The sequence below is a fragment of the Antechinus flavipes genome, chromosome 3 (genome assembly GCF_016432865.1).
Source record: "Antechinus flavipes isolate AdamAnt ecotype Samford, QLD, Australia chromosome 3, AdamAnt_v2, whole genome shotgun sequence".
In the NCBI taxonomy this organism is placed as follows: Eukaryota; Metazoa; Chordata; class Mammalia; order Dasyuromorphia; family Dasyuridae; genus Antechinus; species Antechinus flavipes.
Window position 1 is genome coordinate 3,304,002 of NC_067400.1, and position 27,783 is coordinate 3,331,784.

General features: G+C 55.9%; 1 protein-coding gene across 9 annotated transcripts in view; it reads right to left on the reverse strand.

The window, feature by feature from the left end:
• OPA1 (OPA1 mitochondrial dynamin like GTPase) overlaps positions 1-27,783 on the reverse strand; it is a 74,916-nt gene that overhangs the window by 16,785 nt on the left and 30,348 nt on the right. For 4 of the 9 annotated variants that reach the window (XM_051991614.1, XM_051991621.1, XM_051991617.1 and 1 more), the window contains 12 exons: positions 27,495-27,559; positions 26,888-26,964; positions 24,953-25,118; positions 24,030-24,182; positions 21,966-22,074; positions 20,799-20,878; positions 19,937-20,077; positions 18,639-18,755; positions 18,097-18,190; positions 17,851-17,964; positions 13,475-13,541; positions 8,715-10,355 (listed from right to left, as the gene is read on the reverse strand). In XM_051991614.1, coding sequence (XP_051847574.1) covers positions 13,477-13,541; positions 17,851-17,964; positions 18,097-18,190; positions 18,639-18,755; positions 19,937-20,077; positions 20,799-20,878; positions 21,966-22,074; positions 24,030-24,182; positions 24,953-25,118; positions 26,888-26,964; positions 27,495-27,559 — 1,181 coding nt within the window. In that variant the 3' untranslated portion in view covers positions 8,715-10,355; positions 13,475-13,476. Of the gene's footprint in view, positions 1-8,714; positions 10,356-13,474; positions 13,542-17,850; positions 17,965-18,096; positions 18,191-18,638; positions 18,756-19,936; positions 20,078-20,798; positions 20,879-21,965; positions 22,075-24,029; positions 24,183-24,952; positions 25,119-26,887; positions 26,965-27,494; positions 27,560-27,783 lie in introns of those variants that run through there. The other 5 variants (XM_051991616.1, XM_051991618.1, XM_051991620.1 and 2 more) reach the window with 2 other exon arrangements.

A 27,783-nucleotide genomic window follows, 5' to 3' on the forward strand; every position in this document is an offset into this window, starting at 1 on the left:
CAACTCCCTCCACTGGCCACCTTCTCTCACCTTTCCCCAGTGCGAATTTCCTCCGGGGAAACCAGCACTGCTCTATTCTTATTCTTCCTCCTGGGTCCTGTCCAAGGTGACTCCACCTTGCCAAGTATCAGACCTGGGGTACTCCCGTCTCACAAATCTCTGCTCCTACTCGTGGGGTCGAAGAAGCAGCTCAGTAGTGCGGGATGGACGAGTCTCCCATGGTCTGCACTCAGCTGAACAAGGGCTTATGGCTAATGAGGGATACTTTGGCTCTTCTCTATTCTTAGCCCCAGCCTCCTTCTCTGCTCTTATCTGGGGATCTCATCCCTTTCCCAAGAAAACAAGTCATCCATTTATACTTATTTTGTATTTAATTTATACTTTAATATATTTAACATGTATTGGTCAATCTGCCATCTGGGGGAGGGGGTGGGGTGAAAGAGGGGAAAAAGTGGAACAAAAGGTTTGGCAATTGTCAATGATGTAAAATTACCCATGCATAGAACTTGGAAATAAAAAGCTATTAAAATTAAAAAAAAAAACAAGTCACTTATGGCCATCCCCAGCAATGAGATGAACCAAATCAGTTCCAATAGAGCAGTAATGGACTGAACCAGCCACGCCCAGGGAAGGAACTCTGGGAGATGACTATGAACAACTATATAGAATTCCCAATCCCTCTGTTTTTGCCTGCCTGCACTTTTGATTTCCTTCACAGTTAATTGTTCACTGTTTCAGAGTCCGATTCTTTTTGTACAGCAAAATAACGGTGTGGACATGTAGACTTATTGTGTATCTAATTTATACTTTAACATATTTAACATGTATTGGCCAACCTGCCATTGGGGGAAGGAGTGGGGGGAAAGGGGGGAAAATTAGAACAAAAGATTTGGCAACTGTCAATGCTGAAAAATTACCCATGCGTGTGTCTTGTAAAAAAAAAAAGCTATTAAAAAAAAAGATAACATTGCCCACCCTTAATTCCCTCTCCAATTCTGCCGCCTGTTGTGTTGGCCAAGCCCACCCTCTTCCCTCATGTACCCTCTGGCTTTCTCTCTCTCTGTCACCTCCTTCTGTCCTGCCTACACACACACCCCTAAAAACCCTTTTGCTTGGTTTGACTTTCCCCAATGCTGTTAGCATTTTCCCTCAGAAAAAGCCATCTACATAAACTGGCTTCTCACCTCCTGGTTCAAATGAAAGCGGCCTTTGCAAAGCCACCAGTGGGGGCTGCATCCCCAACCACCCCTGGCAAGTCCTCCCTCAACAACGGGGACCCCTCACACTTACATGTATATTATGTTATACTACATATATACACAGACATACAACGGTATATTCAGCCTCCCCCTGGCTCCCCAGTTCTCCTCTCTTTCTGTGGAGGACACAGCATCCTTCCAATCACCCAGCTCCACCTGGGCACCGGCCTGGACGCTTCACTTTCACCTTTGGGTGCCAACCAGCTGCCAGCCCCGGCATTTCTCCCTCTCCTTCCCTTGCACCTTCTCCTTCTTCCCTCTCATACAACCTCCACCTGCTCTCAGCTCACATAACTCCCAACTAAACCATTATGATCATCGCATTGGTCCCCCTGCCTCCAGTCTTCTCAGTCAAAGCAGCTAGAAGGCTCAGGGAATAGAGAAGAGTCCAGGAGCGAAAATCTGGCCTCCGACACTCATTGGCTGTGTGATCCGGGGAAGGTCATTTCACATTCTGCCTCAGTTTCTTGATCTATAAAATGTGGATGATAGCATGGTGTATAAACAACAAAAATGTGACAGTGTACACAGATTCTGGGACACAAATTAAAAAAGGAAAGAAGTTTTTCCTTTATTTTCTGAATCTTATTTATCTGAACACAGAAAATAAAAATGGTCAAGGTCTCAAGCAGGCAAACATGTGAGGGGAGGGCTGAAGGGATGCTGTCAGGGATGGAACACTGGATGATCACGGTCCCCGAACCGGTGAAACCCTTTAGCATCTGTCGTGTCCGTATCTTCCGTTAGCTAAGCTGAACATTTCCAGCAGACAAAACGTCCCAAAGGTAAACAAAGAAAGAAAGAAAGAAATGTGAATGGTAACCCCAACCCCTACTTCTGAGGGCCATGATGTGGATCAAATCAGAGAGGAAAGGACCCAAGGCCGGCTTGGTTAGAGCAGGGAGTGTCCAAGGCAACAAGCCTGGAAAGATGGGCTGGGTCCAGACCCAGAAGGAGCCCTGATGTAGCTCCTGCTATGCCCCGAGCCCTGGGCTAAGCACTTTACAGATCCAGGGTGTTCTTGTGCCCGAGACCGGAGTTGAGCTCCCGTCCTCCTGACTCGCCCCTGCGCCACCTCGCTGCCCCATCACTTAATTTCACGGCATCATTTCCCCATGAGAAATGTCACGCTGACTGCCTTGCCGGGGCCACCTGGACTCCACGTGTAATTTTCTTTTTAAGGCAGGATGATGGACAGTCACCGTCCTCTTGGAGCCGGCTGTTCTTTCTGGGCCGGACCGGCAGCTGCGCGCATCCTCCTGCCCTCCTGTCTGTGACCGTCATCCCAGCCTGGGGCAATAGGAAGAGGACCACTGAGTCTTGGAATACACCGACTTCTCCTGTGCCGGGCCGAGGCGCGGCCCCCGGGGAACGCGCGCAATCGCTGCTGCCCGCAGGGAGGAGACCCCCGTCCGCCGCAGCCGGGCTCCTCGGGGCGCCTGAGAGCCACCGCTCGGGCTAAGCTCCGGGAGTCTGGGGCAGGCTGCTCCCCGCCTTCTCCCCACAGACGGCCCTTGGGGCACCCGGCTGAGGGAAGTCGGGGCGGGGCGGGGTCTGGGCTTGGCTTCCAATGCCGCCTCACACACGTGCAGGACACGATCCCCCATCTCTGGGCCTCAATTCACTCATTCGTAGAAGGAAGGACTCTTGCCCCGAGGCCTTTCCCTCTAACTCGGTGATGTGAAGGACTGGGGAAGGAGCCTCTAATTCGGGCGCTTGGTTGGGGGCCTCGGAAAGCCCTCGGACCACGCGGGGCTAACATTTCCGAGGTGACGCCGGCAGCCGCCGCAAGGGGCTTCGGGTGGACCCGGGAGAACGGCGCGGACCTGCACAGGTGGGTACCAGAGACCCCGCCTTGAGGGCGGCGCTCAGAGGTTCCGCGCGGGGACTAAGCGGAGGCTCCCCGCTCGCCTAGGACTTCGGGCGGTTGGGGCACGAGCCCGCGCGGCGGGCGGGGCCGGCTTCTCTGCGCCCATTTTGGGGGCGGCACCGCCGAGGCGGCCGGGCTCGGCCCTGACAGCGGCCCTGGTGTACTTTCTGCTCGGCCGCGTCCGGACAAAGTCTCCATTAACTCCCCAACCTGCCAGAAAATGACGGGAAACAAAGGCGGCCCCGATGTCCTCCTGTCCCGCTACAAGGCTGGAAACAAATGGAACAGGGATGAGGTCAGAGCGGAGCCGGCCGCCGACCATACCCTGCATTCATTTACCTACCTCAGCGCCCATTCAGCGCCCGGGGGCGGGCGGGAGCGGGGGCGCTGGGGCCGCCCCCGCCTTCTTTGTGTCCGGCGCGAACTGAGCAGCCCGCGCCGGGGGCGGGGCCCTTAGACAGAGCGCCCCTTTGCAAATGCTAATGGCATTGTAACATCCTGTCAGCGGGGGGCACGGGAAAGGGGTCGGTCTTCTCGCGAACCAGAACGGGGCCCTCGAGGACGGCTCCGGGGCCGCCGCGCGGCAGCGACCCATCAAAAGCCGGGCCGCTCGTCCAGTACAATTAGGGAGCCGCGGAAAGGGGGCGCGGGGCCCTCGCCGCCCGATTACACAGGGACATTCACGGGAAACGGAGCGGCCTGAAAGTTAATGGCAGGGAAACACTCCCCGGGGCTTGGGGCGCTGGAAAATGGGGGGATCGGGAGAAGTCAAGTGATGGGTCTTTATGGAGTGCTCCCCCTTGCCAGGCGCAGTCGTAAGAGTCGGGGGAGGGAAAGGGGGAGGGAGGAAGAAAGGCCCAAACCAAATAAAGAAGTAACCAGAGCAGTCCCTGTGCCCAAGGAGTTCCGGGGGGGGGGGGAAGGGGAGGAGGGAGGACCCACAGACCACCAGGCAACATTGGAGAGGAACTGCCAGGGATGAGCAGGACTGGAACCGCAGAATCTGCTGCTGGGTCAGAATCAGAACCTGTGTGGCTCCCCGGTACCTCCGCCCTCCAGAACTGCTGCTTGGGAGTCTCACAGCATCTGAGTCACAGTTTCCCTCTCGGGTCCCTGGTCTGGGCAGCCCGGACAGGACGTGGCTGACCAGGGGTCATCCACCGGCTGCTTAAAGGCTCCTAGTGAGGGGAGGACCCCCTGCCCCATGGAGCGACTCGGAGGTTTCCCCTACATGGCGTCGGACCGGCCTCTGTGAAACGTCTGGCCATCACAACCAGCTTTGCCCTCTAGAGCCCGGCCTCCCTGTGCTGGGCACCAGCTCCCCCTTCTCCAGCTTCAGGCCTTCTGCCTTCCCTGCACTGGCACAAACCGGGGCCTTCACCATCTTGGTGTGGGAGAAACGGCCGAGCCAGGAGGCTGGACTGGACGGGGGCCTCTTACTGGGCCGGGAGGGGAGAGCTTTAAGCGGCCCCCGGAGGACGGGAACACCGGGGTTGGGGGCACAGGCGGGCGGTGACTTGTTTCAGTGGCTACACGGATGGCGAACTGGGCGGGGAGAGAGGGCGCAGCAGTAGTTGAGGCAGGAGGCTGAGGCGGGGAGAGGTTAGAGCTGACCACTCAGATCAGGGAGGCAACTGCAGATGCAGCGGTAACTGAAAAGGCACCAAAAGAGGGCGTCCAGAACGAGAGAGGGGGCCCTGGGCAGGCCCGGCTAAGTCGGGTCAACGCTGCAATAAGTTTGGCAGAGTGGGTTGGGTTAGTTCTGGGTTCAAATTCCTCCTCAGACACTTAGTTTGGTGGGTGGGGGCGGCGAAGGAAGCGGAAAGAGAGACTGATGGCTGGCGACCTCAGTGCATCAGCTCGAGCCTCAGCCCATTGCAACTGAGTACCTGGGGAATCCTGAGCAGCTTCCCCTAACCTTCCTCTGACTCAGTCTCCTCATTCGCAGAATGAAGGTGTGGACTTGAGGGTCTCTTAAGCTCCTTTGAGCTCTCCCCGTGACCCCACTGAATGTCTTCATGGCAAAGATAGAGGGTTTACTATTTCCTTCCTCAGCTCATCTTGCAGATAAGCAAACTGAGGCAGAGCTAAGTACCTCCCTCAGGGTCGCACAGCTGGGGGTAGCGGGGCTGGATTTGAGCTTGGGTGTTGCCGACTCCATCCCGAGCCACCTACTTCTCGGCCTACAATGCTCTGGGCACGTGGCTACCGAGCTTTGCTTTAACAGGTGAAGGCCGTGCCCAGCGGGGACGCGCTTTGTGCCGTTCTCCGGGGAGATTTCAGCTCCTCTGGGGGCTTCCCTCCGCCTCCAGCTCTCACCTCTTTGGAGCATTCGGTGCATCCCCAAGTCACACATTCCAAACTGGGCTCATTCTCTCCTGTGAAAGCTGCCTCGCCGTGGTCAGCGCCGGCCCCACGCACGCCCCGAACCCGGATGCGGACTGCGGCCCGGCCACGTGGCTCCCACTTCTGCCCTCTGCTCTCTGGAAGGTTCGGGAAGCACTTTACACGTTCAGTGGGTCCTCCTGGCGCCTCTAAGGCAGCTTCTATCAGAACTCTCCAGGTTGCAGATGGGGACACTGAGGCAGAGTTTAAGGGGCTCGCCTTTAAGGCTCCGTAAGTACTTTATGTACATTCAGTGGAGCCTCCAGGTTCTATCAGAACTCTCCAGGTCGCAGATGGGGACCCTGAGGCAGAGTCAGTGGCTCACCGTCACCCCACGAGGAAGGGCCGGAGGTTGGATGCTCTACCCACCCTGTGCCCCACCCCCTGCACCCACCGCCCCCAGACCCGTCCTCCCCATCACCAGGGCAGGTTCAGCGTCAGGTGCGCCTTTCCCCAGGGACTGCACTGTGTGCATCAAAATGGAGACAAAGGAACAGAGCTGCCGATGGCCTGGCTGACCTTGGGGAGACGCCGCCTGCCAGACCTCGGGTGTCAGATGGGCCGGGAACGCCGGGGCACCCGCAGTCCCAGGGACGCTGCTCAGCTTTCCAGCCTTGTCTTATCACATGCTGGAAGGGCCCAAGGACTCCTGGGAGGGAAAGCGGGGAGCTGCTGCCGGCCGGGTGGCCCGGGGATGACGCCACGTGCAGAGCCTCCTGGCACCTGGGGGGGGGGGCTGGGGCGTGGCACCCACCCCATGGGGGGCCCCTGCTGAGACGATCCACATTTTGGTGGGTGCCAGGGCAGCCATCTTGGGCAGAGGTGACCCCAGGACATGCCCCAGCCTGGCACCTTCTCCGCTTTGCCTAAAGGCCTTGTAAGACCCAATTAAAGCCACAGCTCCCTCTTCTTTGTGGAGGCCCAAATATTTACTTAACTTCCCTTTCTCCCCCCCCCCCCAATTAATCCACTCAACAGACTAATCCTCAACAAGTTGGGTCACAAGGTCTGGGTATTTGGGGGGCCCTGGTTTCTGTATCCTCACTCTGGGGAACCAGACAAGAGGGAACACGTCTGCCCCACGGTGGTTCTTCCCTAGCTTTTTGGATCAATGACCCTGGCGGTTGTGACCCATTCATGGGAAGGACAAGTAACATGGCTCCTCTCCTCACTCCTCCCCCCCAAGGCAGCTTTCCACAAACTTTTCTAGCTCGAGAACTGTCCGGGAGGGAGCAGGAGCAGGAACAAGGGCACCGTGCTCCCTGCTACACACTTCCCAATCCTTCCTTCTCTTGACCACTTCCATGTTAAAAGGGGAAAAAATGGGACTTTTCTTCAAGAGAGCGTGAAACGTCTTCTTTTATTAAATAGCGTAACTTCTTCAAGCCAGAAACAAAATATACAAACATGATTCCCTCAGCATTACAGTGTGAGGTCAGCTTGGGGACTGACCCCCGTGCTCCCAGACCATCATCCGAGCACCCCCAGCTCAAAGCTTGACACATCCCGAGAGTCCGCAACGTGTCCTGGAGCTCTCTGGGCAGGGACCCGGCATGATCTCCCTCAGGCGTCCAAGTCGACAGTGACCAAAGGTCGGAATTCTCAACCCAAAGGCTTAGGATTGCACTTGGACTTGTTCCTGACCCCCACCCCAAGCCTGCAGCCCCTGTGCTTTCCCCCCTCCCCACCCCAGCTCTCTCCCCAGAAATTGTCTCATGTGCCATCTGGGAATAAACGTCTCCATCTCCTCTGGCGGAGGGCAAGCACCTCAAAGTGTCCCCGGGGTCGGACTCGGTCTTGGTAAAAAAAGGCTGCCCGGACATTTCTTAGATGGGCCACCGACGCCTTCCTTTTCTGGACTTGCCTCGGCTCTGCTCCCGGCCCTTCTCCAGACGTGAAGCCCTGGTAGCCTTGGCCCCGGAGCCCCGGCCCTCACCCACGCCGGGGGCACACGCACATGCTTAATAACATACATGCACATAAGTCTGGGGTACCAGGAAGCAGTTCGATGAAACGACTCCTAACAAATGCCCTGCACGGGTGGAGCCGTCAAGGGCGTGAGAGAACCCAGGTTTCACTGCGATCTGGAGGAGACCTCCTGGGAACTTGCCCGGGCCCACAGCTCAAGGCGCCAGCCTGGGCTTCTCGCTCCTGTCCCTCCCCTCCCCTGGCATTCGCCCTGACATCGAGAGGAGCCGTGACGGGACAGAAAGGCCAAGGTCAGCCTTCTTCTCACACACTAGAAAGACACCGGCTCTCAGGTGGAGGAACCAGCTGGCTTCCAAAACCAATCAAACTCCAATTTCCTCAGAGCCAAAGGAGCCAATGCCTGCTGCAGGGAAGCAGTGGAGTCTTCCTCCAGCAGCCCCCCTTGTCACCTGTTACGCGAGGCAACCCCGACTGTTTAGGGGGCCCTCTGCCACCGCGGAGCCCTCGAGCCCACTACTGGCTGCATGGGGTTGGGCTGGGAGACAGCCCAGGTGGACAGAGAGCACCGAGAGCCCTCCTCCTTAGGCCAGCCTTAACACAGACCACTCAAAGACCTGACATTCGCCAAAACTAGCGCGTGCAGTCTGAATTTGTGACTCTTCTTCTCCACGGCAGACAAAGGTTTGGGCCAATTAAAGACGCCCGGGCACCAGGGATGGAACCTGACTCGGCCTCTCAAATACCGCATTTTCCATCCCAGAGAACACCACTGCCATTTAAAACAAGCACCTGGAAAAGGTGTTTCCTACAGCCCCAACTCATGGTCCGATTCCTAAAGTCAAAGTCCCAAGGGCTCCACGCCTCCAGGAATGAAGTGGCGGATTTTAAGGGCTCTATTATCACTCATATGCTGCGCTCCCTCGGCTGGGTGGGTGCCGTGTCGCCAGGAGCAGCATAAGGAGGCTCCCGGAGGCCGACGGGGGGCCTCCCAAAGGCACAGTTTATTCCACAGGAAGATCTCGTTTCTCCAGAGTCTGGCTGAGAATTCTGATTTTTAAAACCAATATTTGGCCGCAGGGGGCTTTCAGAGGCTTGGCTTAATTCCGAGCCTTCTTCTTCAGCTTCACTTCCCACTCTGTCATCTGGAAATCTTTGATCTTCAGATACGAAGGCTTTAGTTACTCCGATGCGTTCGGATCCTCAAAATTGGACCTAGATTGATGGAAGCGCCAGATGCCGATTCTTTAGGCCAGAGACACAACACACCCGGCTTCAGGGGTTCCAAAGGCATTTTATTTTTTCCTTCAATTACATCTGCATTCAATAAATACCTAAATTTCCACCCCCGACCTCCCTCAAAAAAAAAAAAAAAGAAAAAAGAAAAGAAAAAATCACACTTAGCATGAGATCAATTATAAAGGAACATCTTAATGTGCAAATGAACCAGTGTTTGTGTGGAAAGCCTTTCAGCTTACTCGCGCACCGGGTGAGAGGCTGAGGTAAATGGAGAAGGGCGAGATGGGAACACTGAACCCTGTGGGCATTTCTCCTTAACACGCTTCTCCAGGAGTGACCCAGGCAGACGCTACTAGGAGGGCCCCCAAACCCAGCCGGTGACAAGGAATCTTTCCTTCCAGAGGGTCGGGGGTGGGAGCCTTTTCTCCTCCTGACCCAGAGAAGGTCTGACCTTGCTCTACAGTCCTGACCTCTCTGAAGGCTGAAATTTTCAGGAATACAAGTCCCTCCATACCAACACAAAGAGAAAACACATTTGAGGTGGTTGCTTTACCAGAATCCAAAAGTTTAACAAACTTAAAATGTGCCGTGATGCTACAAGCCTGGGGAGGAGGAAGTCCCTTCAGCTTCCTTGTCAGGCTCCAAGTCTCGAAAAATGTTACTCAAATGGGCAGGAATGCTTGGAATACTGAAGAGAAATCCCTAGGCTAGTGATAAAAACCTGAATTTTGGACAAAGGAACCCTAAGTGGACAGGAGGAAGCAGATTGTCATGAAGTGGGAGTTTTTATTAGAAGCCGGAAAATGAAGCTGAATGCCAAGGAAAGTGACACATCATAGGGAAAAGCCCCTGTGGCTCCAAAGGGAGTGGTCCCGCCTCAGTGGAACACGTCAGGTCCACCAGCGTGGGTGACAGAGGCGGGTCCTTGGTTTCTGTCACTGATTGCCCTCAAACTGTGCTTTGAAATGATCGTTGCACGTGTTTGAGGGCACGAGAGGCTCGTACTAGCAATCAAGGGCTCTCGTGTACCTCTAAAAAGAAAAAAAATCCCTCTTTTGCAGATGATCTCGAGTGCCAGCAAATTGCTTGGAACTGGGTTTTTTCACTCCCTTTGGACACAAAGAAGCCTAGCCAACACTGAATCCAAGGCCCAGGCTGGAGACACCATGATTACGGCTAACATGATCACAACCCCAAACTTCAAGGACATCGAATTGTTCAAGCTCCCAATTTCCTGCCAAAGACTGTTCCCTTTCACGTGGCAAGCTTAAAGTGAATGGGGGCAATCCGTTGATCCTCTGACAGGACATCACAGATCCAAACGATGACTTTTTGGGGATAGGATTACTTTATATACAAATGACAGTGTTGCTCCAGGTTTTTATTTCAAACACTCAGCAATATTTTCTGGAAAAGCAATGGCTACCATGTAAAACCAGTCTCTCTATCACAAGGACCTGTGCCCTGGGCAGTTGGACTCCAAACAGAGGGTGATGATGTAGCCACGCCAGCAGAGACGGGGGGTGTTGTAACTACAGAGGCTCCACCAAGAATAAGTTACTTGTTTTCTGGACAAGGCATGTTTCCACGTGTAGGCTCTCCAAAGAGAAAGGCCAAGAAGCGTTTTTCTTTGTTCACTGTATTCAGAGGCAGCTGCTGCTGGGAGGGATTCTATTCTGTTAGAGGAAGAACACTGGAAGTTAGGAGCATCCTTGGGAACAATCGGCTTTATCAGAAAAAAGGCAAGGAGGGGATGTCCCGAGGTGCTGCCCTCAGCCCACTTCCCAAGCCAGTCTACCACCCACTGCCTTTCGGAGCACGAGGCTCGGCTACCAATAGGGGACCCCAAATCCCAGCTTCCAGCCCGGCGCGCCGCCAATGCCTTCATCATCCAGCTCTGACCTTTGATACAAACTGTTAAAAACACACAAATCAGGGTCAGGTCCCAAATTAAGCCATGACCTTGAGAGCTACTGCTTGGGGGCCCTCACACTGGCCACTGTCCTGCTCATCCCTGTCACAAAATGTAAGTTAAAAAGATGTCCAAACCCCACAACAATTCTCTTTTCTCCTAGGATGTGAATACAAGGATGCTCCAGCAAGAAAAGACGGCCTCCAGACGTGCCGATGGGACTCGGCTAAGGCGGGCGCTCCCTTCTGCTGATCGAGGCAGGAGAGCCCCAGTGATGAGTGCAAGTCTTCATGTGTCCATCTTCTCATTTCTCGTTCTCCTCAAGGACACCCCATTTGGACCCCCCAGTCTCTGGCTTCTTTGCCCATCTCAGTCCCTGGTCGTTCAGTGGTCAGCATCCTCCTTTCCCTTTCTCCCCAGGAGAGCAGAACTTTAAAGTTCCTTGAGCAGCGACAGCTCCCCTGACCGCCTTCCTGTGCTCTGTGCCTTCTCGAAAAGAGGCTGCTCTGCTGGGATGGACCTGAGGCCAGTGGGTGCAAGAGACCGGCTATGGCCGGGGATCAAAGAACAGCGACCCTTGGGAGGTGCCGCCTTGGGCTTCCGCTTTTGCGGCAACGTGTTCGTGTGTTTGAATTTCACAGCTTACTTCAAGGGTCAGATCTGGAGGCAGAAGACAATGGGGCAATTCCAGAGGGAGATGGGCTGCCCATCAGCAAAGCCTCTCTAATGAATTTTATGACTGTGTGAGTTAGAGGGGAAATCTGTATGTACACACACACACACACACACACACACACACATACACACACACACACACAGTGAGAATAAGGTGAAAAGTGCCTGGCATTTAGCTCTGGAAAGGATGCTTGTTTTTATGTGCTTCTTTCTCTGAGAAAGCACTTTGCGGACTGTGGAGCATCTGGGCTCATTCACCCAATACCAGGACCAATGTGGGGGGTCAAGCAGGGGCTTCTCTCTGTTGGCAGCAGCCTGGGGAGGACCACTGATTCCGTCTCAGAATCATGTTATTAAATATATAAGATACATAGAGTTATAAACACACACACGCGTGTGCGAAAGCCAAAGGTTAAGCTGAATGACGTTTCCTGAGCTATCGACAATCTCTTTCCCTTGTAATTCTGTGGGTTCGGAGGCGGCTTTTTGGGAAGACATTGTTTTGTAAGGAAATCCTATTGGCAAAGATGACGACCAAGAGTCAAGAAAAGAAGCTGACTGGAAGCCGGCCCACCCCACAGTTCCTCTTCTCCCAAGCGCTTTGGTGAGAACGCAAAGATTTCCTGACCATGATTCCCTCGAGGAGACAATTAACAGTTGATTCTGGTATCAAGTGAAATTCTCAACCATTCCATTAGAAAAACAGCTACAAAAATGCAGCTGCTCAAGAGATGAACCAGGTCAGTTCCAATAGAGCAGTAATGAACTGAACCAACTACGCCCAGGGAAAGACTCTGGGAGATGACTATGAACCACTACATAAAATTCCCAATCCCTCTATTTTTATCCGCCTGTAGTTTTGATTTCCCTCACAGGCTAATTGGACAATATTTCAGAGTCTGATTCTTTTTGTACAGCAAGATAACTATTTGGACATGTATACATATATTGTATTTAACATATACTTTAACATATTCAACATGTATTGGTCATCCTGCCATCTGGGGGAGGGGTTGAAGGAGGGGAAGTGTTGGAACAAAAGGCTTGGCGATTGTCAATGCTGAAAAATTACCCCTGCATATAACTTGTAAATAAAAAACTATAATAATTAAAAAAAAAATGCGGCTGCTCGACAATTCTTTCAGGCCAAACAAAGGCAGAAGGTAAGCTCCAGCTCAGCAGAAAACAAGGCCAGGGAGGGCGACCCACTCGGCCCTCACTAAGACGAGACAACAGAGAGGCGACACCGGGACCCACAGGCCAAGTGGGTCTGAGGGAGGGAAGGCCGAGCAAGGTCACTGGCCTCGGACCCAGTGGCAGTCACGGATCAGGACGCGGCAGGAGACCTCAAGTCCTTCCCTGGCCTCAGTCTGACCAAGGCAACACCATTCAGTGCTTAAAGCTGGGTAAGAAATGAGGCAGAGAAAGGTCCCCTTATCTAATCAAAAAGAAAAATAACTCAGGGAGGGGAAGAAGCTCAGGGCTTCTGGCCAGAACAGACGCAAATGCGATTAACTCTGGACCATGTGGGGCTCGAGTTGGGACTTCTTGTTGGCCAATCAAAAGAGAGACAATGATCTGGGTTCAAGGCATGGTCCCTAAGAAAGGGATCTAGGGACAGAAGAAGGAAGGGAGGGAGGGGAGAAGGAGCCAAATGGATCTGGCTAGTTAGGTCCCTAGTGGGGCAGCTCCTACTACTCCCAGGTTGCTGAATTTTACTATATACATCTTGACTGAGGGGGGTCAATTCATTTTGCTGAACTACTTTCTCTTTTATTTGGGGATAGAGATGATGGTTCCTTGTAGGGGGGAGGGGGACAGTGCAAACGACTTAGAAACAAAAGTTATCAATCAAACTGGATTTTAACAACAGTATAAAAGGCTCCGGGGCCATCTTCATTCCCACATGGCCCCGGGGAAGCTCACACAACCAGCTCCATGAGTGTGGCCCCTGTATTTGCAGTCTTCACATTAGGACACCCCTTAACCCCCATCAACTTCAGAGTTCTAGGAGAGTTCACATCTAGAGGGCTGCGGGCCATCGGGTCCCTCAAAGCCACTTAACAGGTTGATTTCAACTTCGAAGGCTCTCACCCTTAAGATCATGAGCCATCCCACAGAGCCGAAGGGCAGTCACTAGAAGGACGGCGGACAGAGCACGTTTCCAGGCAGTGTAAGGATAGCAAGAGCTCAAACTCTTTTACTCACATTTATTTCTCTTGATGGAGGGCTTCAATGAAAGCATCCAGCTTTTCTTGAATTTCTCTAACTTTTTCTAGGAAGACAAAAAGAAAAAAATATCATATAATTTGCATTTTCTACCCTGCAGATCACAATGAAACTTTATTGCCTGTTTATAATCCCAGGGTCTAGAGCCCAAAGGGACCCCTCATTTCATGTGCCCGCAGAGGTCAGGTTGCTTATTTCAGAAGCAAAGGTACCACACGATCCCAGCCCCGGTTCTGACTCAAATTCAGGTGGCCCAGCCCGGTCTATCCGACTTCCTAGTTTACCTCACTATTTACAGAGGCAAATTTTATTTTATTTTCTACTTATGCTTTCCATGCAATTGTTTAGTCTTTTTATATGCAAAAAAATGGTAATATAGTATTGGGTAAATTTCATTTTTCATACTACTTAACTACCACCCCCCCAAATCAAAAATTAAGGACACAGAACTAGAGAAAGAATTAAAACAATTAAATGACGGCAATTTAATTAGACGCATTTTAGTCTATAAATGGAAAATGTGACTGCTTACTAATTTCTACAATCGTCTCTGCTGGATCTGAACTCAAGTATTCTGGACTCTGCTATCCACTCACTGTGCCCCCTAGCTGCCTCAGACTAGTATTTTTTTAAATAAAAAAAAAGCAGGATATTATCCAGCTAAGCAACGATTCCTGGCTTTTAATCCATGACAGTTCTGACATAGATGGTCCGAAACCTGTCCCTGGGCTGTGCTCTTTGCCAATGGATGTTTTGCTTTACAGATTTTTTTTCTCTTGAGTTTTAGAGACAGTTTCTTCTTTTAGGAAATGGAGTACACTGTGGTAAAACTGTTATCTTTGACTGGAAAGTACAGGTGGATTGCTTTTTCTATTCAGAAAAAACATCTTAAATTCTAACTTCAACTTTTGGTGATTTTTCTTTATTGGCCTACGAATCATTGTTGAAAAAAGAATTCTCTTTTGTGAAGGTCAAGTAGTTCATCAGCTCTGAAAGCCACTATGCCCTGTCTCCTGTCCCTGCTCCAGCCGGGATCTAAAGAGGAAGGAAAGTCGTCTGGATGCTTTGTGGATTCTGCTGGGGTACTAGCACTTTAAATGAGCTGAGATGATGGACGTGCCTAGGCCCTGGGGCTACTTCTTGGAGGCTCCAGCAAGGGGCTACAGGCCCCAGCTGTGGAAGAGACTGGGGGGATGAAAAAGGCCAGGAGAAATAAAGAAATAAAACCCCTGCTGCATGTGCCTCTGAGAGAAAGGGGCACAGCTGCCAAGGACGGGCTTGGAGAGGGGCTTCTGTGGGGCACAGGGCCTAGCAATAACCTGCCCGGGGGACTGGTGGAGAGAGCCAATAAGGACGATGACCAGCTTCGTGAGGTGGATGTGTAAGGGACGCTGCGGCTGACGGCAAATTGGCACAAAACCCTGGGTGAAACCGAGGAGCGTTGTGACGTCCAAGGTGAAACCAGACGGTGGGGGGACATCCAGAGAACCCAGGCCTTCAGCCTGCCCCTGTTCCAGGCCGGCCAGCCTTCCTAAGTGCCACAACAGAGACCTGGGAGGCAGTCCATGGGACTGATGTGTCCAGAACCATCTCTTGACTTTCTCTTCATTTTTTTATAAATTGATTCCTTTTTCTGCACCAGACTAAGAAAACCATTTAAGAAGTCAGACAGCAAACTGCCCGTTCCGTCTACATCACTGGGGCCAGATGGCCATTCCCCTCGCCTCTGGCAGTTCCTGCTTCTTCCAACTCTTGAGTCCTCAGCTTTGCCAAAACTCCACAAAAGGAGGAGTAGAAATCCCAACAATTGTCCAATGTGGCAGCAGATGACCAAAGGGACTGTGGAGACACAGACCCACATCTAGCTAGACTCGGAGCCGGGGGAGCCATACTGCTGAGGAGGAAGCCGGCCTCCCGAGATCCTCTGATCACCTGCTTCCTGGAGAGCTGCAGACTCAAGTTTAGGAAATCGCATTTTCTATATCTGCTAGTAAAATTTTCATTTTAGATTCTTAAAATCTAAGCAAGCAAGCAAGCAAGATTACACGATGATCCATTCTGACGGACGGGGCTCGTCGACAAGGAGACGATTCAGGCCGGTTCCAATGGTCTTGGGATGGAGAGCCGCCTGCACCCAGAGAGAGGCGTATGGGGACTGAGTGGGGACCACAACAGGCCATTTTCACATTTTTGTTGTTATTTGCTTACGTTTTGTTTTCTTTCTCTTTCTTTCCTTTTTGATCTGATTTTTCTTGTGCCATTTCCAGATAATTCTGGAAATATTTATAGAAGAATTGCCCATGTTTAAGATATACTGGATTATTTGCCTCTAAGGGGTAGGGGGAAGGGAGGGAGAAAAAATGGAACACAAGGTTTTGCAAGGATGAATGCTGAAAATTATCCCTACATATGTTTTGAAAACAAAAAGCTTTAATTTTTAAAAAAAAATATCGATTCACACACAGCCTACACTAATAAAGTCAGAATTCAGAAACTTTTTCAGAAAGGGTCCTTATCCACAACACGTGTGGAGAGATGTCAAGGGTCTCTGGACCTGGAAGGGAAAGAAGTTAACATCTTCTATTTCACTGCCCTTTAGCTCAAGGGTAGCAGCCGCTCTTCTGTTGTGGAAGGTCAGGCCAGACAACCAAAGTGGGTCCATGACTCCCAAGAGGTTGAGAACGCCTGTCCTATGCTCAAAGGGCTATCAAATTGGGCGTATCTTTGATACAGCAGTGTCTCTCTGGGTCTGTAGCCAATGAAATCATAAAGAAGGGGAAAAGATGCACATGTGCATAAATGTTTGTAGTGGCTCTTTTTGTGGCAGCAAAGAATTGGAAAAGGAATGGATGTCCATCGACTGGGGAATGGCTGAACAAGTTGCATTACACGAAGGTAATGGAATTACTGTTCTATAAAAAATGATCAACAACCTGATTTCAGAAAGATTTACATGAACTGATGCTGAGAGAAACGAGCAGAAGCAGATCATTGTACACAGTCCCAGTGACAAGTCGCTTCTTGGTAATTCAGTGATCCAAGGCAAACCCAAGAGACTCTGGCAGAAAATGCTGTCTGCATCCAGAAAAAGAACTGTGGCGATTGATTGTAAATCGACACATGCTATGTTCACTTCTTTGTTCTTTTATTTTTTCCTCTCTCTCTCCCATGGTTCTTCCCTTTTGCTCTGGTTTCTCTCCTGACATGATTCATAAAACAATGTGGATTAAAAATAAGTAAATTCACTAAGAGGAAAGAACCACAAACAACTCCTTTCCTGGACGTTCTCTCACCAGTATGATTGTCTAGGACAGAGAAAAGCCGGCGTTTGCAGAGTTCTGGAGGGGATTCTGATGAGCCAATGAGGCTCTGCTCCTCATTGCTATCCAATGCTATCCAGTTCGTATTCAGTGCACGGGTCAAACTCTGTTCTAGAACAAGAGATCTCTTTCTAGAGTTAAAAAACAGCCCCGGCTCCCTCAATTTCAAGCGGGCCGTGTGTCAGACAGACACTTTCCTGGGCGCGCCTGGCGCTCCTCCCAGCGGCTCCTTCTCTTGTCCGCTCTGGTCCGCACCATTTCTGCTCGTTTTCATCTCGTGAGGATACTCCATGAAACTCTGTTTCTGTTCTCGCCTCTAAAGAAAGGCTACGACCACGGTCACAGGCCGGGAGGAAAATTGGCCGGCCGACCTCCCGGAAAAACAAACTGTCCTCTTCCAGGAACAACCGCTCAGGGATGCTGAGGCGCCGGCTGGCCCAATGGGCGGTGAGAGGCTGGCCCTGATGCTCCTGCCCCGGCTAATGCTTCGAAGGGCCAGCACCGGGGCCAGCAGGGCCAGCAGAGCCAAGTCCCTGGGGGGAAGGGGCTGGGTTCTAACGGCCCCCTCTCCCAATTACAATGTGGCTGATCTGCCAGAGCAAGACGGGGCTCTCGCAGCGTCTGGCTGAAAGACACAGGGGGACCCTAGAGGGAGGGGCCTGTCCCCTCAGAGCCATTAACTCCCTCTCCTCACAACCCGAACTCAGGGGAAGACGTGGTGACAGAAAAGACTCGGGGCCTGGCTCCCTGCAAGCTGCCCTCACCAGGAGCTTGGACCCAAGCCACCCCCAGCAGGCCGAGGGGGCCGAAGGGCCTGAGTCCGATCTGCCCTCACAGTGACGCTCGCTGGCCGTGGGACCCACGGCCAGACAGACAGACAGAAGCCAGGGGGAGATGAGCCGCCCTGTCACTGTCACGAGGGACTGACCAGAGAACATCCCCTGCAGCCCCCTGGCCTGCCTGTGTGTGCCCCTGGCCCGCCATGATGGGCCCCAGCCCCCCAGCCTTTTAATGGCCCCTGCAGGGACTACTCACTGAGGTCTTCAGCCAGCTGGACCCTCTTCCCCGTGAGCAGCTTCAGCTTCTTCTCGCTGTCTTCAGCAAAGTCCTCCAGTACCTCTTTGACGTTCTTCTCCAGCCTCCGGACTGCTTGGGGCAAAGGGGAGACATGAGGGAGAGGCCCCCTGAGGAGGCTCCCTGCCATGCGGGGGGTAGAGGAGTCCAGGGGGAGGGAGCCCGGCGGGGAGGGGGGGATCAGGGGCAGGCGGGGCGGGCTCTCACCTTCGGTGTTGGTGAGCTGCTGCCGCAGGGTATTGGCCGTGATGGAGAGCATGCGCTGGATGCGCCAGAAGAGGACCACGTCGTTGCATTCCAACTGCAAAGGCCCAAAGTTGTTGGGTAAAGGGCTGCAGTGGGGAGGGAGGGGCCACAGTGGGGAGCACTTGGGGGAGGAAGGGCCACCTGAGGGAGCTGTGCCCGGGGGAGGGTACTCAGGGCCCCCAAGTTGAGCTCCCCCCCCCGCCCCCTTTGGGCGCATGTGTCCCGGGACAAGCCTTTGCTCTGTCGGGAGGATACTGGCAAGGGGCGGGGAGAGGATGGGAAAAGCTTCTTCTCATGATGGGGCTCAGACACCTTGCACCATTTCTCTTTTAGGAGGTGAGAGATCGGGGAACATGGGAGCCGCCTGACCCGGGGGCACGTGCCAAGCCTGAGGCCCCCTGGCTGCGAGAGGGCCGTGGACCAGAATCGCCAGAGCCCAAACCTCTCGGGGAAGGGCCCGTGTCCCGGGGGCCGCCCCAGCGTCCTCGCCCCACAGCCCTTACCTCAGAGTCCACAAAGTGCCTCTGGTAGTAGTAGAAGCCTCGCCGACAGAGGTTGCAGTGGCTCAGGGCCGTTTTCAAGAAGTGTCTTCTGTAGACCTGGTGCCAGGTGTCCTTAATCTGAAGGAGCAAGAGGCAGTCAGCCTAGTGGTCAGTCAACCCAATGGTCAGTCAGCTCAATCAATGGTCAGCCAGCCCCGACATCAGCCGGCTGCCCCCTGGGAACCAAAGCCTCTGGAGCTGAGGGCCAGGTCTCGGGGTGCCGGGCGGTGCATCTGCCACACGTGGGCGCGCCTGTGCCCCTGGTCTGGGGGAGGAAAGTGAAGAGGACGATGGGCCTTGGGCCCCTGAAGGGCTGGGCCTCGGTCCTCAGCAGAGACTGTTTCAGCAGGACCTGGTTCTGCCCAAAGCCACAGGCTGACCGCCCCACTCTCCAGAGGGAGAGCACATCTGGGGGCTACGGGGGAGGAGTCCTCTCCCTCGGAGAGATCCTGGGGGGGGCAGTTTCCAGGGAGAGCAGGGGCAGGGCCGGGCCTACGGGAACAAGGAGCATTGGAAGCCAAGGGCCGCCCATTAATTCCAACAGGAATCGAGCTAAGGGAGGCCAGAAGGAAGTCATGGCGAGAAGGCCTGAGAGCAGGCATCGGGGCCTGTGTGGGAGGGAAGGTGGGGGGCAGTGCCAGGGGAGGCGAGGAGACGGCCCAGTGGGTGCGGAGCGAGAGCCCGGTGTGGGCCGGGCACCGGGTCAGGCTCGTTCACCGAGGCTTCTGGGTCATAGTTCCCGATACACTTGGAGAGTCGCCTTCTTTTGCTAAAATGCCCACGCTGACCGAGGCGTCTGACCTCTCGCCGGCCCCCGGTGACCCCGAGGACCCGTTAAACCCCCTGATAGTGGAGCAAGCTTTCTTCCTCCGCTGTAAATTTGTCTCCTAAACTACCCTCTCCCACTTCCCCCCCCAGGAGTTTCCCAGTCTGGGCGGCCCTTCTCCATTTTTGGTGAGGTTCTCCTGCCCTCTGGTGGCCTCATTGCTAAGTACACCCAAAAAAGCCGTCAGGGCTGGGTCTGGGCTGCAGATCCCGTCGGGACCCCCCTCCCCAAGTCTGTTCCCCTCAATAGTACAAATGTCCATCATCTGCCTGACGCGGGCCCAGGGTTGTGGTTTCGATGTGACAGGACGCAGCCCCCCCCAGGGCAGACCGCAGACCAGCGCTGCCCCCAGAGAGGGGAGGGCGCGGCCTTAAGCGGTTCCGCTTTCTGGAGCGCAGCAGGGGAAGCCCCCGGGCGAGGTCAAGGTCATTACCAGGGAAGGGTCCACCTCGACTCCCCGCGACTCCAGGTTCTTGCGCACGGTGGTGATCTCGTCGCTGGCCAGGTAGGCCGGATGCTCCTCGTTACATTTCAACATCTTCTCCAGTTCGTTTTTTGTTTCGTTGTGAACGGACTGAAAGGGAAAAAAGGCAACGCTGAGGACACGTGGGGTCTTCTCACTGGCGCAGACGCCCCAGACCAGGCGGCCCCGACTCCTCCCGAGCGGGGCGAGAGACCCGACCACCAAGTGTAGCGCCCGGAGGCTCCCGGGTCCCTCGGACAGCAGCCCTGAGCTGGGATCCAGGCCAGGCGGGCTCCATGACCCCAGGTGGGAAATGACCCGCTCGTTTCTGTGAACCTCTGAGCTGCCGGCTCTCCCTGGGGAGCTGCGCTTGTGCTTCCCAGTTTGTTAGAACCCACTATGTGCACTGGAAGGCTCCTGGGAAGAGGCTGCCCGAAGGTCTGGGAAACCAGAGCTCGGGGGGCGTGGGCACCTCGGCCGGGCAGCGCGCCCAAGGGCGGCCCCCTCACGTGCTGTCTCGGATGGGGAAGCGCAGGGGAAGCGCAGGGGAAACAGCGGCTTCTGCTGACCCGGCGTGTCTGGGGGCTGCCTCCTTACGAGGATCAAAGCCTCTAGTGCCGGGTCCCCCCAAACACCCAGAACCTTCCGGTTCCTCGGCAGCAAAGGGACATCGATGGGACCCCCTCCAGGGGCTTTCCTGGCTTCCTTTTTCAAGGGTCACTTCAGAGAACGAACATTCTGGCTTTTGCAAAGATGGAAACCCTGGGAATGACTTTTGGCCACTGAATGGGAGAAAGGCAAGAGGGAGGCCGAGGCCGGGGACGGCACCTACCTGCTCCTGGGTGCGCCCCATCCAGTGCATCCACCTCTTTTTCCAATCTGGACCCACCATGTTTTCGAGGACAGTTTCCGCTAGAACAAGGAGAGGTTTGAATGAGGAAAGCCGGGAGCACCAGCCGAGTCCCCCGAGTCTCCTTCTCCAGGACGAAGGGGGCGAGCCCGTGGCCCTCATCCGTGGCCCTCGCCCGTGGCCCTCGCCCGTGGCCCTCGCCGCTCCTGCCCCCTGCCGGCTCAGACTCCGACCCTGGGGGCGGCCCAAGGCCTCCTGAGCAGCCCCGGACACGGCGGTGAGCGCTGGACGAGCCTTCAGTGACCCCTCGCCAGTCACCGTGCGGCCCTTGCATGCCGGGGTTAGAGCCAGCCGGAGCGTGACCCACTCTCTCGGCCAGGCTGCGCCTCCACTTGCACCCTCCGGTCTCCCCGGCCCCCGCTATCACCCCCTATCACTGAAAATACTCGACGGTGTTTTCCAGCTTCTCCTGTCCTTGAGCCTCCCTCTCGGTCCAGCCCAGCAGGCCGGTGCTGTGCCTCGGCCCCAGGTCCCGTTCCCCGCTCCTCCAACCACGGGGGACCCCCAGGGCCCCGTCCGGAGGCCTCCCTATTCAACACTGCCTCGCTCAGTGTCCCACCAGCTGTCCCAGGGTCCGAAGACCCTCAGACCTACAGAGCAGGGCCAGTCTGTCTCTGCTGACCAGCAGCCTGGCCACCAGACAACCCGACCCAGGAGCCTCATGGTCGCCCTTCCTCCCCGTCCCTGTGAGGGCAGCACCATTCCGACGCTGGCTCGGGCGCGCAGCCACGTGCCCCCTTGCCCCTCACCGCCTCAGGCGCTCCCTCGCCAGGGCCACGGCGGCTCTCCTCTGCACCCCCGCTGCCCCCAGGCCGTGCTGGAGTGACCACAGCAGCAGCCTCCGGCTGGGCTCCTGACCCTCAGAGCCCACTCCCCATTTACATCTTCAGATTCAGGTTCCCTCCCTGCTAACATGGGGCTTCTCACGTGCCCTCCCCCGAATGCTCCCCACAACGCCAAGGCTCCCTTCCAAAGAAGCCGGCCCCCCTCGGAGGTCACCCTGCGTGTGCACTCGGGGCAGCACCAAGGCGACTGCACGCGGGTCCTTCCCAGCCCAGTGCCCAGCATGGGCCCCCCGACTGTACTCACTGTCCCGGAGCCGCCCCCTCAGGGCTTCCTCCATGAAGAAGATGGCGGCGTCCCACTGCTGCTTGTCGGTGATGGAGCGGTCCTCCAGGGCGTTGTGCTGGATGACTCTCTGAAAGCACAAGGAGCCAGCGTGTGGCCGACTGACCCCACAAACACAGTGCGCAGGGGGAGGGTGGCGGCCCTCTAGCCCGAGCCCCCTGGGCCCATCGGGGGATGCCCTGGCTCAAGCCCCCTGGGTCTGTTCTGGCCTGAGCCCCCTGGGCCTGCTATGACTCGAGCCCCTGGTCAGGGTCTGGGGGGGAAACAGCAACCACTAAGGACCGAAGTGGGGGCCTCCTGGGGCGACCCGTCCTGGTGTCCCCCGCGTGGTGGCGGGTGAAAAGGGAAATGAGATTCGACAAAGGCCTGGGATTCTGAGCAGATCGGCTGCGTTGCTGACATTGGATCCCAAAGACAGGGCGAGGAAAGTTTTATGTGCCAAAAACAATCAAAAGAGGCCGATTAATTTACAACATTAACCGGGACACAAGATCAGGTAATCTGGTTTCTAACTGGAGGAAAAGGAGGGACTCTCAGAGCTGGGAGGGGGAGAGCAATTCACTGAAATCAGAAAAGGAGGAAAGTGGAAATGGTAACGGAGACGAGCCCAGGCCAGTTTTGGGGTAAAATGCCCGGGCTGCCGAACTCTGAGAAAACTCCTCGCGACACCCTCCGGCGCAGACCCGTTTCCGTCAGCAAGGCAAGGCCCTGGGCTAAGGCTCTCTAGGCCGCGGACGGGCTCCGGCTTCCCAGGCCCGGTCAATGCCATCGTTTTCTCCCACTTCCCATAACCGAAAGACGTTTTCTCAAAGACAGGAATGTTCTAAACCACAGCTGAACACAGAGGGAGCGGAGCTGGTCCAGAACCGAGCCCCGGGAGGGGGCCAGCGTGGCTGACTCGTGGCTATCACCGCCTCCTGCTCCGACCCCCTCGATCTCTTCCCTCCAAGAGGAGGAAGGACTCGGACAAAAGAGCGACGTCACCTTCCCGTCTCTGGGGGAAGGAAGAACCCAAAGGACGACCAAAGATAACGTGGAAAATCTAAAACGTGTTTTTTGGCAGAAACAAGTCTAACGTTCCAGACGGAAGTTTCTGAAGATCTCACAGCCAAGATCTGTGAGGAACCATCCCCAGGACTTAAGACCTGATTTCCCGATAAGTGAAAAGGCCCAACGATAAGCCGGGCAGTTTAAAAGGAAGAAACCCGAGCTCGACAATCACACGAGATTGTTATAGCAGCTTTTCTTTTAGCAGCAAGGGTGTCCTTCGCTTGGGAAATGGCCAAAAAGACGAGGGCGCAGCAGGAGGGGAAGTGGAAAGCTGGGGGGCCGTCTGTACAGTCGGGGTTTCTGATGAAGGCCTCATTTCTAAACTAGTGAGATCTGAGGCAAACTCAGCCATTCCCCAATGAATAAATGATCAAAGGATATGAACAGAAAAATTTTAGATGAAGAAATTAAAGCCATTTCTAGTCATATTAAAAAATACTCTGAATCACTGTTGATTAAAAAATGCAAATTAAGACAACTCTGAGCTACCACTACCCACCTCTCAGACTGGCCAAAATGACAGGAAGAGAGAATGACACGTTGGAGGGGATGTGGGAAAACTGGACACGAATACATGGTTGGTGGAGCCGTGAGCTGATCCAACCCTTCTGGAGAGCGACCTGGATCTATGTGCGAAGGACCATGCAGCTGCACCCCCTCTGCCCCAGCTGGGTCTCACAAAGAGATCATAAAGAGGAGGAGGGGACCCACATGTGCACGAATGTTTGTGGGGGCGAGAAACTGCAAACGGAGCGGCCGCCCCTCGGCCGGAGAGTAAGTTACGGCGCGTGAATGTTAGGGAACGTTATTGTTCCGTAAGGAAGGACCAGCAGGAGGATTTCAGAGACCTGGGGAGATTCCCAGGAACTGAGCAGAACCAGGAGATCATTATCTACTTCAACAACAAGACCGTATGAGGACCAATTCTGACGGACGCGGCTCCTCGACAAGGAGGTGACTCAGGGCCCCACCTACCAGGCTGTCTTCGGCAAAGTCGTTCCACTTGTGCCGCTTGATGCTCTCCTCCTTCACGGCCTGCTTGAGTTTGTCAAAGATGTCGTCGTGCTCTTTGCCCTTGGGCTCCGTCATGAACCGCGAGAACTCCTCCTGCAGGGTCTCCCAGGCCACCTGCCCCGTGGGAGGAGAGAGACGTTGCCCGGGGGGCTGGGCCCCCACCCCTGCCCTCCTCCCAGCGGCTCGCCTCCAGGGGCCCCTCCAGGACCCGCCTCGGGAAGGGGGACACGGAGGAAGATCCCAAGCACAGGGGGAAGTTTCAGACCAGAACGGCTGAGGCTCTGGAGCACTGACAGGGCTGGGCCCCTTTGCCCACGGGGCCAGGCCCAACTTAAAGCACCGGGAGTTCCAACCCTCTGAAGGAGGGAGGGGACGGCTGAGGGAGGACACAAGGGAGGAATCCCTCCGGCCTGGAGCAGGCCCCAAGAGGACACCCCCATTCTTCTGACACCTCTTGCAGGAGAGAGCCAGAAGGAGGCCGAGAAGGGGGGCCTGGGGTGCTACACGGTATCGAGAGGCCAGGGCCGATGTCTGGGAAGGCCGGTGGAGAGGTCCCAGGGCAGTCGGACACAGAGGGCAAGAGGAAGGAGGCCGGAGCACCCGGACCGCTGCCCTAGGAGGAGCCCTCTCCTGGGGGAGATTGCCAACAGCCTGAGCGTCCCCTGCAGCCTCTGTGACCCCCCATTATTTGGGTATCAGTTGGATGAGCAAGCCCCCTGTCTTTACTCAGGAGAGGTAGTGAAACACGTTTTACATTCAGATTTCACAGGATCACACTCAGATTTCACATCCTCAAGGGGGACCACGGTGCTCTCCCTGGGGCCGGGATGCCATCCCCCGGGGGCCTCCAGCTTGCCGCGCCCCCCAGCTCCGGGATGGCCCACCTCGACGGCCTTCGTGGGCAGCTGCTTGTCAGTCCACTGCTTCAGCTTGATGTCCACCGTGGTGTTAAACGTGCCCGAGTTCATAGTCTGGGCGGCAGGAAGGTAGATATTCTCGATCACGTGGGTCGACACTCGCTCCCACAGCATCTGCTGGAGAATCTCCTCCCTGCAACGAGACCGGCCGTCAGGGCCCTCCCGCATTTGGTGCCGGACCCCCCGTGATCACAGGCCCTCAGGAGCAGCTCTCGGACGTGCCCACGGAGCCCCAGAAAACCCCGGGTCCACAGGAACTGCCACGGCTTTCCCGACCTCTCGGCAGGACTACAAGCCCAAGCGTGGCCGCCTTCCCGGCCCGCAGAGTCCCACAGGATCATTAAACCCAACTGGCTTTATGCGGTAAGCACCAGCCAGCACAGCCGGCCGGGCTCACTGCCCTCGCATCTCCATGGCACAGGCCTGTGCCGGCCTGTGCCAGCCCTGGGCCGAGCTCGTTGGCAGGGAGATGGTGATTCTAGGAGGAAAAGGTGAAGCCGACAGCTCGGCCTTGGGAACAGATAAAGGCGGACGGGCCAGTCCAGGTCAAAATGGAGCGGGGGGCTTCTGACAAGATGACATCAGACCAAGGTCAATGGATGGCCCTCGGGGAGCCGAGCCGGGCAGAGCGCCGTGGCAGGACCCGGGGGAGCTGGGCCACGACCGGGCCCCACAGTGGCTCGGGGAGAAGCACCAGAAGAATGGGAGCCTCTGCCAGAAAGGGGCTGCCTGGCCCCCGCGGACAACCAAGAGGACGTGTGCCCACGGGAGCCCCGGGCCAGCCTTCCATAATCCCACAGAGGCCGTGCTCTGGGCTTGGCGGTGACCTCGGATGAGGGGATGGAAGGGAAGGGCCTGGGATCAATGTCCCCTCTGAGACGGCCCGTGAGACTTTGGGCAGGGGGCTTCCCTTCGGTGGGACGCCGTTTTCTCCCCCATAAAAGGGGAGTTCTAGCTGCTCAAAGGCGGTGCTGGATCCAGGCCCTCCAGGACAGAAGTCCAAAGGAAGACGTGCTCCCAGGGGATGCTGGGCCCCGAGAGGGGGCAGGGCTCCCGAGTCCCGCTGACCTTTGGCAAGGCCGAGGAAGGTCCCCGTTGCCACCAACGGCTGGCCATAGGCCTGGGCCGTAAAGCCATTCCCAGGGGCCTTCTCTTTGTTCCAGGGGGATCTCCCAGAACCTGAAAACCCCACCTTGTCCTCCCCAAATCAATTTCCTTTTGAAAGAGTCCTCCACTCTGGACTCAAAGCACAGCAAGATCTCATTGGCTGAGGGGTCACGGATGTCCCGTTGCTTCATGGGAAAGCTCTCTTGGGCGTTGGTGGGGCCCGGTGTGACTGCTGTCACAGCCACAGAGTCGGGGGGGCCTCGGGAGGAGCGGTTGGGGGGGTGCAGGTGAGGGGGGCCTGGGAAGTATGGAAGTGAGCCGGAGAGCAGCAGAGGCAGCTTAATGTAAGAGAAGGCGATGAGGGGCATCAACTGAGAAAGGGGGGAAGCCGGCCATCCCAGGGGGCCCTCAAGGCCCCTGAATTTCTATAGAACCCACTGCGCGCCCACCGCTGCGCCGAGGGGACTCTGTCCCTACTGTGAGAACTAACGGCGGGGGCTTCCCAGTCACAGCCCTGCCTGAGGAGACGAGGGTGGAGGACGGGCCGAGGGGACTCGGGAGCAGGGCGAGCAAGCGGAGAGACCAGCAGGAGGGGACCTGGATTCGAGTGACGGCTGTCAGAGAAGGGGACAGACACCGCGAGGAGGAGCTGGCGAGGGCGGGGGGAGAGCGTGGAGGCGGGGTCCGGACGGCGCGGGCGCCCCACGGCGGGAGGCTCAGGGAGGGCGGCCGGGCCTGCAAACGCCCGAGGGACGGGGCCGGCCGTGCAGACGCTGCAGGGGGGCGCCCACTCACCAGTGCTTGGGCGTCACCTGGCTCAGGCTGATGACTTCGTCCAGTATCTCGTTCTTGGCTTTCTCAAAGAGTTCATTCTGGGTGGGAGAGAAACGAGGCGGAGACTCCCTCAGACCTCTGGCCTGGGGGCCTCGGGAGAGGGGCTGGGAGCAGGCAGAAAGCCCGGAGGGAGGCCTGGGACGGGTGGGGGGCGGTGGAGAAGGGGGGCCCGTCGGCCCTGCCTCCCTCCCCGAGTCCGCGCCCCCCGTCGCCGTCCCCATGGAGACGAGGAGTCAGTGCGCGCTCAGGGAAGGGGCTGTGTCCTGGGCAGCGGAGGAAGGCCAGGAGCTGTGAGCCGCCAGCGCCAATACCCGCCTCCCTCCGGCCCCACCGGCACTGCCCGACCTGTGGACGGCCTCTGACGTGGCCCAAGGTCACGGGGAACAGAAGACTCTCGAATTTGGGGCAGGCTTGCTTCGGAGGGAGGGAGAGGCTGACTCTGAAAGGGGCCCCTCTCGCCTGGCAGACCCAAACCACGGGGAGACCCCCCCCCCCACCACGATCAACGACTGCAAGTTTGGTTTGGTGAGAGCCTGGGGGCCAAGGCCAGCAGGGGAAGGAGCGTTACCCGGTCAAGTTCTCGCAGTCGGGGAAAGTTATTCTTCCACTCGGTCTCAAGGTTAAAGCGCGTTGCTGAGGAAGGAAAAGCATCCATCAAGCCCTGTCTGACCAAAGGGCTCTGAAGAGAGGCCTCCCTCCCTGCAGTCCTGGGATCCCGCCCGCCCCCGGCCCCTCAGACTGACCCCAGTCTGAGCCCCCCCTCCTCTCTCAGCCTCAGGACAGACGGCCTGACTTTGTCCCAGACAGAAAAGGGCTGGGATTTGAGGGCTCTGGGGTCCAAGGGCTAAGACTGAGAG